The sequence below is a fragment of the Nelumbo nucifera genome, chromosome 1, assembly GCF_055504915.1.
Source record: "Nelumbo nucifera cultivar China Antique chromosome 1, China Antique-T2T, whole genome shotgun sequence".
Lineage (NCBI taxonomy): Eukaryota > Viridiplantae > Streptophyta > Magnoliopsida > Proteales > Nelumbonaceae > Nelumbo > Nelumbo nucifera.
In genome coordinates this window covers 147,625,001-147,643,596 of record NC_142649.1, presented here as the reverse complement: position 1 = coordinate 147,643,596, position 18,596 = coordinate 147,625,001, and the positions used below count along the sequence as shown (strand labels likewise).

Below are 18,596 nucleotides of genomic sequence, written 5' to 3'. Positions count from 1 at the left end.
TTGCGGTTTGCACCTGAGCTGAATCTAAACTATATTTGGCTTGAAGGAGATGCGTAGAAGGTTGTCTCTATCCTGTTGAATGTTCAATTTGACATTCCTTGGCGAATTCATACAATTATCGCTGATTGCAGAAGCCTTTTGTAGAATTTTCAAGTTACCAACATCTCCTATGTTCCATGTACAGGAAACAAAGTAGTTCACTGCTTAGCTAAGTTTGGTTGTATGGTTAAGAGGTCCACTACTCGGTCTTCTGTGCCTGATTTCTTACCATCTGTATTGGATGAAGTTTTAATGAATTAATATGCCCACGGGCTTTCTTCTCAAAAAAAATGTAAGGCAAAAGTTAACCGAGATTTGCACAGATAAAGAAAAACTAAGAAGACACAGTAGAGAGAATTCAAGATGAATGGGTAAACAGTTTGATGACGATTTGATCAAACCTTGAACTATTTATAAATGATCAGGAAAAGATTGAGTATAATACAACTGTTAGAGTTTTGAGTTTGTGTACAATACTCAAAGTTAACAGATTATTTTCAGTTACAATAAAAGTCCATCACGAGGAAACAATTAGACCTTAAGGTTGTATTTGGTTTGAAGGAAATAGTAAAGAAAGGAAGGAAAAAAAAGTAAGGAAAGGTAGGAAAACCTTTATAAATCTTATATAGGTTTCCCTACCTTTTCCTATTTTTTCCTTCAAATCAAACATAGTCTAAGTAAAAAGTTCATCGCATGTAAAGATCATGGGATGAACTTTATCACGACCGTCGCAAGTCTCTAATATGCACTCACTCCATTGACACTCCTATGCATTTACACGGAGATAAATAAGATTCGCACCACAACCAAACGGAGCCTAAGAGTCCAAACTTTTGACATAACCGAAGTTAAGATGACCGTGAACGTGAAGCAACTCTTAGCCGCAGCTGGAGGTTCTGGGCTCATAAGCCCGGATCCACAACCTTGTACGGTGAGGATGGAGTGAGCCATCGCATCGACCTCATAACTCACATTTGCAAGAAAAGAATATGCTTGTAATACTGTTAACGTGTGTCATACATGTAACTTATTGTCATCATCCATGCAGGGCCCACCCATTAGTTAACGATAAATCTGACGAACAAAATTATCGCGCATTAATCAGATGCCGTGACCCTTCACAAATGCAGCATTCCTAATAAAGGTGACAAACACCCACATGAAATACGATGAATAACTCAATGAAAATATAATAACAAGAAGTAACTCGTAACTAATAAGAGAGGAAGAAGAGAGAGAGAGGCCTAAAATTCTAATATGGAGAAGGAGGGAGAGAACAAACAGTTGGTGCAAACGTTTATTGAGATCACATCGGGTTCGAGGGACGAGGCTCTCTTCTTCCTGGAGAGCCACAATTGGGATCTCGACTCTGCAGTCTCTACTTACTTAGAGACCACCGGCAACAACAGCAGCTTCGATAACATCAACTATCCCACCACCAACCAATCTCCTTCTCCATCTCCTTCCCCCTCTCTCTCTCCGGTTCCATCTCCCTCTCCCTCGCCGTTGGTTCCCACCGATTTTCAATCAAGGGTACCCATGTCTTCCCGGGACAAGAAACCCTCGAAGCCCTCCAGTAGCCGCGCCGGCGGCATCCGTACACTCTCAGATCTGAATCGTTCTTCTAGTCCCGGCTCTGACGATGATTCAGATGCCCCCCAGGAGTACTACACCGGCGGCGAGAAAAGGTACCAATGTGATTTACTGCCCTGTTTCTGTCCAATTTTTGGTTGAAGTTAATTTGGAATTCTTGTTGATTTCTAGAAACCCTAGCCGTGTTTCGGATTGCTTTCATTTTCTTTAGTCAATTAATTGGTAGTATTCATGGTTGTCTGGTTCCTTATTGTTTATGGGAATTGGAATGTTGAGGTTAAAGCGCGAAACGACCCTCATGGAATTGAGGTAATTTGATGAGCTGTTTTGTCAACAGAGAGATATCTATGAACCTTGGATACTTAAATTTGATCATACTTCGTAAGTTTCTATCGTATTGCTTAGAACAAAGCGGGATATTTTCTCCTGTCCTTGGTCCATTCTTACAGGCTCAGGTTGATGGTAAGAATAGCATATGGGACTTCATTTTTAGGCTTTCTCCTATCCAGTGCACCATTCTGTTTAATTTTCGTGATACCAAGACATTGGCTTGTTTCCTATTTTACTCAAAACTGATCTCCCCAAAGATTTTGGTCTATAAATATGGGTATATTGCCTATGGGCCTATCGTAATCAAATGTAAGTTTTTATTATATATATAAATCCATGCTTTGGTGCTTAAATTTGACCCAGAGCATGGTAACTCTGGGTGGTATAATTCTATCTAGGCTTTCTTGAGATACGCGTGATAGTTAGATTCTTGTTCAATGTCTAGTATCCCAATTCACTTTTCTTGAATATGATCTCCAAGTTTATGAACCTGAGACCCTGCTTTTACTTGGGGTTTCTTTGCTCAAATTCTGAATTTTTGACCTATTGGTTTTCTATTAAGAGTGGTCCATATCCAAACCTTGGTTGTCATCAAGTGTCAAAACTCCTAGTTTTAGCAAATATTTCTGATTTTGCCCATTGAATCCTTAGTTGATTACTCTGTAGTCATTAAGGTGGCGTTCGATAGTGTGTTCATCTTGTGGATGGACCATTTCGGTCCATGCCATGGGATGAACATACAGTTCGGTTGGGCGTGGACGGGACCAGTCCACACTATATCGTAGACCGGCCCTATCCACACCCCAAAATATCAGCAACGGGTATTTTTCGTGGAAGGGCTTTGTCCATAGTTTATTTTTGATATTGTGTTTCACATTCACAATCGAAACCCTGCATTTTACCGTTAACCTCTCCACCACTGAAGTGCTCTGCCACTATGCTCTGCTGCAAAGGGAGGTCTCCTCCAGGTTTTCTCTGTTGTTTCTGTTGTTGATATTGATTTCGGTGGTGTTACACCCTCTTTTTCTACCGTTGTTTCTTTTTCTTTCCAATTCTTCATCTTCTCTTGCGGTTCTTCTCCCGAACACCCCCACCAAAATACAACTTTGAGTCTCCAAATTCTGAAACCTTTTTGTCCAAAGGCACAATCAATAACGCCTTTCCAATTCCAGAAGTCAGAATTGAATCCTTTGAAGAGAACTCTTATTCGAAGGACCCTCTACGAATCACCGGTTCTAGACCCTCCTCCAGCGGAACTACAATATAAAGATTTGTGAAAGCTTCATGTTATGAAAGAATAATCAAAGAACAGTTGCAATCTTCATTTTGTCCACACGGTCTATGGATATATGTTGTTTTTCCTTTTTTTTGTTGAATAATAGTAAATTTCATTAATTCAAAAGCTGATTTAGAGTTGTGAATTCATACAACATCCTAGGGAGAGGTGCGAGCTGCAGCCCCTCCTTGAATCTTACAAGTAAACTAGGAAAGAAATACATGAATCAGAGCTGAGCCCAAAACAATTCTTCCCTATTTACCCCTTGCTTGACTAACACATCAGACAAAGTATTTGCTGATCTCCCCACCCACTGTAAAGAGACCAACATATTCCTTGTCTACCAACTGAATTTCTTCATTTCATTCTTGTAGCGCCATATAGCATCTTCAGGACTTTTCAACCAACGCACCACCACTTTGGATCCCCTTCAATTATTAGATGTTGTACCCCCAACTGGTTTGTAAATTGCATCCCTGGATTACCCATGCTACTTCCATCAAAGTCCAGCTTTAGTGAGCCTTCAAATGGAGGAGACCAGCTTGTAATTGACTTGTCCTTTAAGGGTGAACACTTCGCTACTGCTGACTAGTTTCTCCAAAGATCATTAAAAGAGAATTGATGAAAGATTTCCAAAGTCTTCAGCCAAACTATTACCCTATGCTATTGATCGAAAAAAAAGTATTACCCTATGCAACACACAGTCTTTCAATTCCTGAATGCTCCTTTCCTTTTCTTGAAAGATTCTAGCATTCCTTTCTTCCCAAAGAGTCAAAATCAGGGCAATGCGAGCACATCTCCACATAAGTCTCCCTTTTTTTGTAGGCCAAGAGAAAGTAGAATGGTTAAACTTGGATAAAAATAAATCAGAAGCTGATTGTTTTCTGATACAAATTCAGTAGAAAAAGAAGAGAAAGCAAGGTCACGAATAGAAGAAAAGGGAGAAGAGAAGAAGAGAAGAAGGAGAGAAAGAAAGGGTGCAGTTCAATCATACTAGCCGCCCCACTTAATCTTATTTATAATTATAACTTTACAAGGAGAAGAGTTACTCTAATACCCTTACTTAAAATAAAAAGAAAACAAACATGACCCAAACGACCCAACTACCATAACTGAAATATAAAGAAGTAAACAGTAAAAATAAAGTGTGGGGCTGGGACCACACACACACTAGTCAGCTATCTCTACACTCCCCCTCAAGTTGGGAGTAGATATTTGTCATTCCCAACTTTCATAAATCTATCTCCAACTTGATTTTTGTGACTACTTTAGTAAATAGATCAGCTAGCTACATGTCTAAGGCAATATAGGGAAGACACACTTCTTGAGATGTAACTCGCTCTCGAATAAAATGTCTGTCCACCTTTGTGTTTAGTCCTATCATGCTGTATTGGGTTGTGGGCAATGTTAATTGCTACTTGATTATCACAGTACAACATCAGTGGTTTCTCATAGTCGATTCCTAGTTCATCAAACAAAGATTTCAGCCATAATACTTCTGCAACACCATTGGCCATGGACCTATATTCCGCTTCACCACTGAAGTGAGCAACAACATTTTGTTTCTTGCTTCTCCATAAAACAAGGTTTCCCCTTACAAATGCACAATACCCAGAGGTAGATTTTCTGTCATCAATGCATCCAACCCAATTAGCATCTGTATATACCTCTATCTTCATGTGACTGCTATTCTTGAAGAGTATGCCTCTCCTTGGGCATCTCTTCAAGTAAGCAAGTATCCTTTCCATCGCAAGAAGGTGAGTGGTCCTAGGAGAATGCATGTACTGACTAACCGCACTAACAACATATGAAATATCTGGTCATGTTAGGCAAAGATAAAGAATTTTCCCAACCAACCTTTGATACATAGCCTTGTCCTCAAGAAGTTCTCCACCTTCTGCACTTATTTTATGGTTCAATTCAATGGGTGTGTCAGCAGGCTTTACTCCTAACTTTCCAGTTTCTTTCAATAAGTGAAGGACATACTTTATTTAAGAGATAAAAATGCCATGCTTAGATCGAACTACCTTAATTCCTAGGAAATAGCGCAATTCCCCCAAGTCCTTCACTTCAAATTCTTTGTGAAGATGCTACTTAAGGGAGTCACCACAATGTCATCCACATAGATAGCAAGTAAGGTCAAGGAGGAGTCTGTCTTCTTAAAGAAGAGAGTGTGATCTGAATGACTGCATGTAACCAAACTTTTCCAAGACTAGTCTAAACCTATCAAACCAAGCTCTTGGAGATTGTTCCAGCCCATATAAAGCCTTCTTCAGCTGACAAACTTTCTTTCTTGCTTCTATACTCTTAAAACCTGGGGGTCACTCCATGTACACTTCCTCTTGCAAGTTTTCATTGAAAAATGCATTCTTGATGTCCATTTGAAACAGTGGCCATGAGAAGTTTGCAGCAATAGATAGTAGGACTCTGATAGTGTTCAACTTGGCAACTAGTGCAAAGATTTCCATTATAGTCTATGCCACAAGTTTGTGTGAATCCCTTTGCAACCAATTTGGCCTTATATCTCTCTACAAAACCATCAACATTATATTTCACTGTAAACACCCATCTGCATCCAATAGGTTTCTTCCTCTCAAGCTAGTCAACTAGTTCCCATGTATTGTTCTTAACAAGAGCATCCATCTCTATTTTCATCGCTTCCTTCCACTCAGGTATCAAAAGAGATTTTTGCACTGTTTTGGGTATAGGAATAGTAGCAATAGATGCTAGGAAGGATCTATAGGATTTTGAGAGACAATCATAAGAAAGAAACTGCGGGATACAGTGATCAGTAGATGAAGTACAACATCGCTTCCCTTTACAAATTGCAACTGGGAGATCAAGGCCATTTGAAGGAGGAGGCTGAGGCTCAACAGTAGTAGGCAAAGTGTCTGCAACAGTGGGAGTAGTGCTTGGATCTAAAGTTGTAGAAGGTGTTGGGATCGGCCTGGACTATTGAGGATGGAAATCAACTTGCCTCCACCACTATCTGTGATACATTCTCAACTCCTTGCACTTCTGACAACCCTCTTCATGACATTCCCCCTCAATAACTGGGATAGGTAATGGAACTTCTCGAGCTGAAATCCCTTCATCACGACTCTCCCCCCGAGGAGAAGCCCTATGATAGTAGGGCATATCCTCAAAAAAGGTGACATCTATGGACACAAAACGCCTCCCCGGAATAGGCTCATAACAACAATACCCTTTTGATTTTGTGCATACCCAAGGAAAATACATTTAGCAGCTTTGGGATCAAATTTTGAGCGATGAGGTCCAAGGATTTGAACAAAACAAGTACACCCAAAAGTTTTAAGGGGAATAGTGAACAAGTCCTTATCTGGATACATAAGGTTGAATGGTGTTTTCATGTCTAGAACTCGTGAAGGAATTTGGTTAATAAGGTAAACAACAGTACGGATTGCATCCCCTAGAAGGGTATTGGAACATTAGAGTTGAGCATGATGTTGCTGGCTACCTCCAAGTTATGTCTATTTTTTCTCTCAGCAACCTCATTCTACTAAGGTGTACGGGGACAAGTGCTCTAATGAATAACTCCATGATCTAGGAGATATGATGCCAAGGATTTTGCAAAGTATTCCTTGGCATTATCAGATCTGAGAGTTTTGATCTTGATTTCAAATTGGGTCAGTACCATTTGATTGAAAGCCTGGGCCAGAGAAGGACCTCATCTCAAGAGTGCATAAGGTAAACCCACGAGAAACGGGTATAATCATCGACAAACAATAAGAAGTATTTGTACCCCCCCATAGCAGCAGTATGATATGGCCCCTAAACATCTGTTTGTACAATTTCAAAAGGAAGATTGCTTCTTTTATTGCTCAAAGAATAAGTTGATCTACAATGTTTTGCAAGTTCACAGCTTTCACACCTCAAACTAGACACTTGGATTGACTCAAACAAATTTGGAAATAGACTCTTCAAAGACCCAAAAGATAAATGACCTAATCTGTTATGCCAAAGAATAATCTAACTCAAAGACTGAGAAACAAATAATCTCCCAACTTCACTCTCCTTCCCTTGTGGATGCTCAAGCAGGTAAACTCCATTCGTCTCACGGGCAATCCCAATCACCTTCCTCGTTTCCAGATCCTAAAAACCACAACGATTAGGGAAAAAGGTTATTGAATAGTTTTGATTCTTAGTAATACTACTAACTGAAAGTAAGTTAGCACTAAGCTTAAGAACGTGCAAAACTGATGACAGGGAGATGGCATCAGACAATTTGATGTCAACCTTGCTAGAAATAGGTACAAGGGGGCCATTAGCAATAGATACTTTGTCTTTGCTAGAGGATAAAGAAAGTAAACAAGGTGGATAAACTTGTCATATGGTCAGAAGCACCTGAATCTATTACCCAAAAGGGTCTAGTGTTACTTGGGGCTGAAGTATGATATGTTGTAGATCTTGTACTTAAGTGAGCAAATGCTGAAGTAGGATTAGCAGAAATAGTAGTTGAAGGCTGAGATGATGACCCAGATATACCAGATTCATTCTCTAATTGTGTCAAGGCAGCCTGGGCAACAACTAAGGCATCTAAGGATGTGGTCCTTGTGTTGGAAGTGGATGCACTGTCTGTAGTGGCTGCCACATTAGCATTTCCCTTCTTATTTCTGAGTCTGACTGGAACAAAATGAGAGTACAACTTTCAACAAGTGTCCCTAGTATATTTTGGCTTCTTACAATGATCACAAAAAATCTCCTTTTTATCTTCCTTCTTCATTTCCTTTTCCTTATCTCCCAAATTTTTGTTTTGTTGCTGTTAAGGCTGATTCCATGGGCTGAAACTGTAACATCACCTTTCTCCTACTCTCTTCATTGTGCACTAGTGCATAGGCCTGAGACAATGTCACACTCTCCCTAGTAAGTAGTTGCTGTCTTACAATGTCAAATTCTGAATTCAGACCAGCTAGGAACTCAAAAATTCTGTTTGTTTCAATTAGCTTGCTATAAGTTGTTGCATCTCTCTGACTCTCCCACTCAATTGTCTCCAAATGGTCAATTTCATGCCATAGAGATTTCAAAGTAGCAAAGTAAACGGAGATTGGCTTCTCCCCCTGCTTAAGATTATTCACTTCACACTTCAGTTCATAATCCCTAGCAACATTAAGGGGTTGGGAGTAGGTCTCTTTCATACTATCTCAAATTTCCTTAGCTGTTTTTGCCCATAAATAATTTCGGCTAATGTGAGGCTGCATTGAATTGCACAGCTATGTCATCACCAAATAGTTCTCTTGAACCCATTTGGCATTTGATGTGTCTTCCTTGGTTGGCTTCTTTATATCCCCAGTCACAGCCTAATTTGCCTCTACCTCGAATAGCCATCATGACTAATTGGGCCCATTCCAAGTAATTGGTTCCATCAAACCTAACAGTAGTAATCTCAAAGGAACTTTCGGTCATACTTCCAGCACCCAAAAGACCTTCCCCTTGAATCTTTAATTCACTTTCCCCATTTTACATGAGATGTTAACAGTCACTACTTCAAACAAAAGACACTTGAACTCCTTTTATGCAAAAAGAACTTAGCTGATCGAAATCAGCCACCCAGAAATCACTCACAGTAAGGACTTTTCATTCAGAAATCATTCATAGTCGAGAATCACCACCAAACAATCACTTCTCAGCCAAGAATCAGCAACCAGAAACCATTTACAGTTTACTATAATTGTCCAAGGATCAACTACAGTCAAAGAACAATTCTGGGAGCAAGAACTGATCATGGGGTTTTGAAAAAACCTAGAAAATATAACAGGGAAAACAGAGATCTGTCAAAACCCCTAAAGAAATGAGCAAGGGAGACAGAAATCTGTTAACTGCTGCTTCCAGAGTGGTTTAAACTGCTCTTATTTAAAATCGGTCTTGATAAAAAAAGGTTATTTTTCAAAAGAAGTTGATCACTACCTTCAATCTCCAGTTTAAACCCTAAACTTGCACTTACCTAATTTCTCTGATCCTTCCTGGTTACCGGGCACTCTCCAAAGGTCATGCAGTCCTTTGGGCAACAACTCAAAACTCCAGTAATCCTCCAAGAATCAGGCGATGAGCAGAATTTCCAGACTTAGAAAGCTCTCATGCTGCCGACTGGATTAGGTTCACATGAGAACCCTAATCTGTCCTAGTTTGGCTCTAATACCAACTTGGATAAAAATAAATCAGAAACTGATTGTTTTCTGATACAAATTCAGTAGAAAAAGAAGAGAAAGCAAGGTCACGAACAGAAGAAAAGGGAGAAGAGAAGAGAAGAAGGAGAGAAAGAAAGGGTGCGGTTCAATCATATTAGCCACCCCACTTAATCTTATTTATATTTATAACTTTACTAGGAGTAGAGTTACTCTAATACTCTTACTTAAAATAAAAAGAAAACAAACATGGCCCAACCGGCCCAACTATCATAACTGAAATATAAAGAAGTAAACAGTAAAAATAATGTGTGGGGCTGGGACCACACACACACTAGTCAGCTATCTCTACAATTAAAGATCATGCAAACTTCTGCTGGTAGACTCCAACTACTCCCAAACAACAAAAGTAGCCAAGCCCAACGAATGGCATTGCCCTATGTTGTTTTTCCTTGAAAAGAGAAAAAAAAGGTGATGGGCATTATGAATGAGGTCAGGGAAGGCTAAGAAAAACCTGGATTTTAGAAGCGAGAAAAAGATTTGATAGATCTTGTGTTTTGTTTTCATTATTTAACAGAAGATATGCTAGATTGTGCTGAATGGAGGAATAGGACTTCTGCCACTTACATCACTTGGGTGAGATCCAACATGAGCTGTGGTAGACAAGGTGAGGAATTTCTTTTTCAGGAGAAATTTTAATTCTTCAAAATGAGAAGTTTCATCAGAAATTCTGAGATGGAGGAGAAACAATAGGGAAAATGGAATGCTTTCTAAAAATAAAAAATTTGTTAACATATGCAAATTAAATGCTTAAAAATACTTAAAAACTAACACAGTAACACAAACAGCAGTCAAGGCAAGTGTCTTTGCTGAAGGGTAAACAGAAGATAAAAATAATAATTTTTTTAAAATTATTTTATTACCAATTTTGTTGAAATTAATATTCAATTGCCAAAGCCTTTTTTCAATTTATTTATCATATAAATTATAAAAGTTAGACATTTATGATCAATTATGTATTACTTCATAAATTGTATATGTGATAAGTAGAATCAAAAAGTGTGGCGTGGACTGGTCCACACCATGCCTACAAAATGCCACTATGGGTGTGGACTAGTCCAATCCACACAGACTGTCCACAGTTCAGAACAGTTGTGAACTGTGGGTGTGGTGTGGACCGGTCCACACCACCCAATTTCTCATCCACACTACAGAACACCCTCTAAAATTCATGTATCTTATTGTACTCCAATCAGTTGCATAGGCATAGATGCAGGAGTTGAAGTCTGACATGTGTCCAAGAGTTTGACTTGGCAAGATGAGAAAACATGGACTTGCAAACATGTCTATAGAAAAGCATTTACTATTAAAATAATTTATATTTTTTTGGTTTCTAATTTCTAATATTATATACCTACAAAAAAGGATTAAAATTTTGAAACATATTGGAGTGTATTGGGCATATCACATCGTTCTGGTTACACCCCAATACACTAAATACTTGTTGTTTGGAGTTTTTGAAATATTCAGAGGGAAGGCAAGCCTAAGCCTAAGACTGACCTCCTGTGAAATTTTGAAAAAAAAAGAACTTGGAACGTGTGGGAAACACCCGATATTCACATTTGTACATATTGGGGTGTCTAATTACTTTGAACCTTGCCTACAAAAACATGTTGCCTTTGTTATTAAGTGACATTTGATATTAAAATGGACTCATCTTGTAATTAGCTGTTCATTTGTGTTAAATAAGCTAGAAATGTTATGTAGAAGTGCCCTCAAGAATCCATGGAGTGTCAGATTTAGGAAAGCCATGAAACACTGATTCCAAGTTCTAGTATTTACCTTCTATGCACTGAAATCGAAGACAAATGTGCAACTTTAGATTTAATAATGCAACATTATTTTCAGTTAGTGTCAACCTGTAGCACCATGTATCACGTCAACACAAAGTGATATAAGATGAAACAAACCATATCAGCATTCAGTGCCCCGTTTATGTTGAGAATGTTCTAAAACGTGGAGGCCTGATGTGAGGCGTTCCACTACCTAGAGGCATGGGACATAGTTCAGAATGTAAGAGGTGTAAGCCTCCTTAAGAGGAGGGGGATGAGGAGGAAGGAGATGAGGAAGAAGAGGAAGGAGGAGGAGGAGGAAGAAGAAGAGGAAGGGTGATCTCATTTTTCTTTATTTTTAATAAAAATCTTTTATATCAAGAAGAATGAAGATGCATAGCACTAGTTGAAGGGGGGGGGGGGCTCTCTAGGGGGCGAAGCCCCACTTTCCTTCCCCTTATCTTTTCTTCCATTCCCTTATCTTTTTCTTTCCCTTTCTTTTCCTTTCCTTTTTTCTTTTTTTTTGTCTTTTTATATAAAATGTGCACGAGGCGTATGGCTCTAGCACGCCTCATGAGAAAGGCATCTGAGGCGTACGCCTCAAGGCATTTTGGGGGTGCTTCACTTGGAGGTGTACCTCCAGGCATATACCCCCCATGCCTTTTAAAACACTCATGACTCATGAAATATACTATGGATGGGTTGAGAATGAGGGAGAAAAGAGGGGGGGGGGGTATTATTGTTGTTGCAGCAATTGCTACTGCTACTACTGCTCTTCTTCTTTACTTTTTTAGATCAATATGTTCTTCTTTACTTGGCTATTTAAGTTGAGCATTAGTTGAGTTGCCAGTGTACTGTTGATATTAAATAAGGAAACACATGCTTAGGTGTTGGGCAATAGTAACTTGGTTGTGTGTAGGACAACTAAAACTTGCCACCTCTTACTTAGGACCACTATATTCCACTAAAGTGCTCCACTTAATATATTACCTATATAAAATACTAACAATTTTAGTACAAATTTTAATAATCTGACTTCTATCAATTTTCTAAATTATCTTAAAATATTTCGCCATCAAATTAAAGTAAAAATTGCACATTTCAAGGCATTTTCAATAACTTTCACATTAATCTGTATGGCAGGGACCATTGAGTGACTCCTGAACTTTGAAACACTACCATTTGGCAAGTTATTGGGTAAAAACTTTTTTGCAAGGCTCGTCGCCTTGTTTTGTCGTGCAAGGAAAATGGTTGAGAAAATAATAAGTGGGTTGTTTAAATTAAAATTTTCCACTATAAAAAGCAGATAAAGCATGCAATTGAAATAAATTTTGATTGGTAATTGAAAGATTTTTGAGGTATCTGAAGGAATGTATATGGTCATTTACAATGTCACAACATCCACAATCATGGTCAAGCCAAAGGCTTCCTTCTGTTTCTCCTATATGCATTGCAGTTGAGTTCAAAATAGTTGTTACCTATGAACCACTTGCTTAGCGGAAGTATTGGCAAAACACTTTGCCAATCTATGTGTGCAATTTGTAGTAGCATCCAACTCTCCCATCAACTGTTATCTCCCTCATTTCCAATCTGTGCTGCCATAAACCTAGGTTGCTGTTTTCCATCCATCCACTATGATTTTTGTGTCCCTCCACCATTTCATTTTTGCCAGTTCTAAGCAATGTTCTAAAAATAAAAAATTGTGTACATAATTGTAAGGTTGTTTCTTTTTTCAGCTCTTGTGCAATATTTTAAGTTTCAATACACTTAAGATTGATTCTGTTATTTTGGAAACGCATGTTTTAAAAATATTTGCTGGGGCGTTAGCAGATAATAATCTTGGCTGCTATGTTTGTTATTGAGTTATCTTCTAGGTTATTTCCTATTTTAATTTAGTTAGGATTATATTTACTTTATGTTAGACCTTAGGAAATATTTAGGGATGTAGAAGATCTTAAGTGATTTTGTTTCTTTTTTTAGCAAGTGCATCAGTGATATAGTTGTCTTGTCTAGGAGCCCAATTGAACAAGATGCTCATCTGAAAAGAAATTTAGCTTCTCTTATAAAAAGTCTAAAGCTGCAAGGGCTTTCTGTTGTCACCCTTATCTATTCTCACAACATGGCAGTCTTTTTCAAACTCCAAAATCCTCCAACCTAATGTGTGCACCAGTTTTAAAGCATTGATAAAACCCATTTGATAGCAGAACATGAATTTCTCAAGTGTGTATCTCAATTTTTCAGTGTGTCCCACCATATCTCATATCCCCATTAAAAATATCAATTCGAATGCAATAGCAATGTTTTGAACTCTGGCCATAAATAAAGTACTTTATCTTGTATTTGTGGCTGTGTCATTTTCTCTTACTAAAACTATATTTTCCTTAGAAGCACAAGTTGAATCATAAACTGAGGAAACTAGCATTGAAATTGTCACAGTGGTTGGATATTTAAGCACGTGTAATCATGTATTCTTGTGTGTATAAATGTTTCCCATGCATGGTTTTCTTTTGTTTCTGCAAGGGAGTATTTTTATCAAAAATATCCTTATTTACCTTGTTTGATGTTGTGGGACTTACTAGTATGGGCCTCAGCCCATTTGTGTTAGGTGGTGTGTATTTCTTGTTGGGCTTTATTATTCTGTTATGTTATTATTGGGTAAATGGGCCTGTGCCTTCTTATTTTTTGAGTTACATCACCTCTTACTAATGGGGGGTAATTTTGTCAACATATGTATTTTTGTTGCCCTAATATAAATAACAATTTGATGGGCTCAAAGGAAGCTGCTGAGTGACGACCAATTCTGAATTTAAGAAGGTGCCAACCAATATAAATAACAACTTGAATACAAACATTTGACAAACCAGGGTTACCCTGGAACTCCTGAATTTAAGAAGGTGCTTTCTTGTATATGGTACTAAATTCGACTTATTAATCATACAATCCACCTTGTTGATATAAGTTTTTGGTTTTAACATTATTCTTTGATCTTTTAATGCTGCTTTCTTTTGCACAATCATTAATAGCTGACTGATGTTACTATTATTGTTAATTTTCTGTAGTGGAATGCTTGTCCAAGATCCTTCTAAAGGTAATGATGTGGATGCAATATTTAATCAAGCTAGGCAGATGGGGGCCATGGAGGGACCCAATGAAAACCTCCGCCCATCTTCAAGTTCAAGAAGCTTCACTGGAACTGGGAGACTACTCTCTGGTGATACTGTGCCATCTGCTCCTCAACAGCCTGAGGCAGTCACTCACAACATTACTTTTTGGAGTAATGGCTTCACTGTAAATGATGGCCCTCTGAGGAGGTTGGATGATCCTGAAAATGCGCCTTTTCTGGAGGTAATATCTAATTAGATTCTATGTTAGAGGTGGAGTGATAGTAGGGGGTTATCATTTTCAGCCCAGCCCACAATGCATGTTATGTATATATTACTATATATTATATATTATACAATATAAAATATTATATATTTGTGACTATATAAATTAGAAAATATTAATAGTGTGAAATCCCTATTCGATTCTAGGTTAAAGTAGAGAAGAAGAAGAAGAAGAGAAAGAAGAAGAGAAGAAGAAGGGTTCGGCCAGATTAGGAAAAATCAGTCCACCTCTAGCCGACCCACTTGTATTTATCTCCAATAACATAGTTACAAGAAAGACCAATTGTCCCTCATAAGTGATGGAGAGTATATGTCATATAGTCCCAGCTTGTCACAAATATAATCTACTCTGCCCCGAGACTATCCCTTTGTAAAGAGATCTGCCCACTTTTCCTGAGCTCACATGAGATGTGGTTATCACTCCACTTTTCACTTTCTCTCTCACAAAGTGACAATCGACCTCAATATGTTTGGTTCTCTCATGGAAGACTGGGTTGGAAGAGATGTGAACAACAACTTGGTTATCATAGTATAGTCTCATGGGTTTGTCAACCGAGAACCCCATCTCTTGTAGCAAGTTCTTCAACCATACTAGTTCACATGTGGTATGAGCTATAGCTCTGTATTCGGCTTCTGTATTACTCCTTGCCACCACTGTTTGTTTCTTGCTTTTCCAAGTTACAAGATTGCCACCAAGGAAGGTACAATACCCTGTAGTTGATCTCCTGTCTGATATAGAACCAGCCCAATCAACATCTATATACCCTACTATTTCAAGAGTCCCTCCACTTTGGTATAGCAAACCATGACCTAGAGCACCCTTCAGGTACCTAACAATCCTTAGAACTGCTTCCCAGTGAGGAACCCGAGGATGTTGCATAAATTGACTCACCATACTCACAACAAATGATATATCTGGTCAGGTAATAGTCAGATAATTCAACTTTCTCACCAACCTCCTGTATCTTCCAGGATCATCAAACTCTTCACCTGCATCAACACTCAACTTGACATTAGGTTCCATAGGATATTTTGCTGGTTTAGCACCTAACAGTCTTGTTTCTTCAAGTAGGTCAAGAACATATTTTCTTTGACATAAGTTAATTCCATGCCTTGACCTTGCAACTTCTATTCCCAGGAAGTATTTCAACTTACCCAAATCTTTCGTATTGAAGTGGTCCTGTAGGAATTTCTTCAGCTTGTCAATCCCGTTACTGTCACTCCCAGTTATGACAATATCATCCACATACACCACTAGCAAGATTTTCCTATCTTTTGAGTCATGGCTGAACACAGAATGGCCTACCTGACACAGTTTCATCCCAAATTCTTTCACTACTTCACTGAACCTCCCAAACCATGCGCGTGGAGATTGTTTCAGTCCATAAATTGCCTTTTTGAGTCTACAAACCTTACCATCCTCCTCCTGAGCAACAAACACTGGCGGTTGCTTCATATACACTTCCTCAATGAGACCACCATGTAGGAAAGCATTTTTTATGTCTAGTTGCACAAGAGGCCAATCATACATAGCAGCTAATGAAATCAACACCCGAACTGAACCAATTTTAGCCACCGTCAAGGTAATACAATCCACCTGCCTCATGTCCTCCACCAATCTTCATCCCCGTCTTGAGATCCTGAAACACACAAGAAGAGGGATAAAAAGGTTATGGAACAATTAAGTGACTTGGTTAATCTACTAACAGACATAAGGTTAAAGGGGAACTTGGGAACATATAAAACAGATGATAAAGACAAGGAGGAGAGATCAACATCACCAACACCACAGATGAGAAATGTAGAACCATTAGCAAGAGTAACTGTTTGAAATGTGGAGGACCGAGAAAGAGAAGAAAATACATTAGGAGTCCCAGACATATGGTCCGAGGCTCTGGAGTCAATGATCCAGGGTGAAGGCTTGGAAGCCAAGCAAGCCATACCTGAATGGGCAAGGGTAGTTGTGTTCTGCTGAGATGTCTGAAGGAACTGCTCATATACTGCACGGGGTACACTCACCATCTCCTTCCCAGAAGCACCAGTAGATGTGGAGGGAATCGGGTCAGTTTGTTGACTTTCAATAATTGTACCACTATTCTTAGTTACAACATGGTTAGCCCAAGTGTTGGGTGGACCATGTAAATCATAGCAGAAATTAACCGTGTGCCCCTCTAATCCGCAGTGTGTACACTTCCTAGGGGCATTACTTATTCCTTTACCACGACCTCCCCCCGAGTCCCGAGCTCCATTCCGGCCACCAACATGGTTAAACATGGGACCACCACGGTTACCTGGAAGTCTACGACCACCACCACCACCTCTATTTCCATGGCCTCCCCCTCTAGTCACCACAAAACCAGATCTGTTTGAGAGAGAAGAATGCTCTATAGACTCAATAGATGTCCTCCTGAGACGGGCAAAAACTTCTTCAAGTGAGGGAAGAGCAGACCCCCCCAGTATTTGTGCATGGACATGCTCATATTCAGCCTTCAAACCCACCAGAAACCTTGTCACATCAAGTTGCTCATGCTGTTGTTGCTGAATCTGAGCATCTTGTGTCAGAGGATGATACACATTGAGCTCATTTCGGATATTTCTCAGACTTGCATAGTATTCCTCCAAGCTTTGACTGCCTTGCTTCAGATTAAAGTACTCTAGGTACAACTGATACACCCTAGTTGTATTGTCTTGTTCGGAGTACAGTTTCTTAGCATGATCCCATATTTCTTTAGTTGTATCTAGGAACATAAAGTTTACGCTAATTTTTTTGTTCCATTCTATTCCACAGCCATGTCATTATTTGTGCATCTTTTTGTTCTTAGTCACTAAACCCTGGAGAATCAGAGGAGGGTTTCTCCTCTCTCACATGTTTTACTTTTTTCTTGGCCTTTAAAAACACCTTCACAGATTTTGCCCACGGCACATAATTCTCACCATTCAACTTAATAGATGTCATTTGAACATTTAGGTAATCTGGAGAAATCATAACGCCTGTTTTGTTGTCATTCCCATCTCCAATTGATGTCATCTTAACTAATTCACCTTCAAATATTCAGCACAACTTCATGCACTTTCACAAAACTTATCTCACTCTCAGCACCACCAACTTCTTCAAATACACATTGCACATCAAATACAAAAACTGAAATCACTCAGTCATAAAATCAAACACCTGTACTGCACACTGCAGAACCATTCACACACCAAATACAAGGGCTGAAGTCACTCAGCCATTAAACCAAACACAGAAATCAGTATAAACACCACCACCACACGACACAAGGTTTCACTTTCAACTATTCAGAATCACCCACACACCATTCAACACAGTACAACCTCCACCACACCACTGCTGTTGTGAACTTCAGCAGTCGAAAAACTCTACTTTCAGCACACATATGAGGTAAAAACAGAGAAGAACAAGGCTGATATGCATACTAATCACTTCAAACCTCACAAAAAAATATTTTGAACCAAAACACAACATTTACAGTCCACTATTTGGGCAAAAAAACAGAACTGCTCATACCTGTCCACAAACAGCCCTTTTCGTATCACAGAATAGAGGGCATCTAGTACACAACCTCAACGACCACCACCACAGTAACTGGAGGCATACTCACCTCCAAAACCACAAAACGACCACTCCTTTTTGGCCTCTTGTCGAGCTTCCACTCAGGCTAGAAGAAAATCGAAGAAAGCTGAAATAGTTGGCGGCGAATCCAGGAAGAATACAAACAGTGAGGAAAGAAAAAAAAAAGGGAAAAGAGAACTAGGTTTTATTTGCTTTGATACCATGTGAAATCCCTATTCGATTCTAGGTTAAAGTAGAGAAGAAGAAGAAGAGAAAGAAGAAGAAGAGAAGAAGGGTTCGACCAGATTAGGAAAAATCAGTCCACCTCTAGCCGACCCACTTGTATTTATCTCCAATAACATAGTTACAAGAAAGACCATATTGTCCCTCATAAGTGATGGGACACATAACTTAAATTTAAAT

General features: G+C 39.0%; 1 protein-coding gene across 1 annotated transcript in view; it reads left to right on the top strand.

Annotated features, from left to right (window-relative positions):
- Positions 1–1,233: 1,233 nt before the first annotated feature.
- The window catches only part of LOC104588047 (plant UBX domain-containing protein 4), a 19,213-nt gene continuing 1,850 nt past the window's right edge, over positions 1,234–18,596 (top strand). The window contains exons 1-2 of the mRNA XM_010245853.3: positions 1,234–1,727; positions 14,273–14,558. Coding sequence (XP_010244155.1) covers positions 1,297–1,727; positions 14,273–14,558 — 717 coding nt within the window. The 5' untranslated portion in view covers positions 1,234–1,296. The remainder of the gene's footprint in view (positions 1,728–14,272; positions 14,559–18,596) is intronic.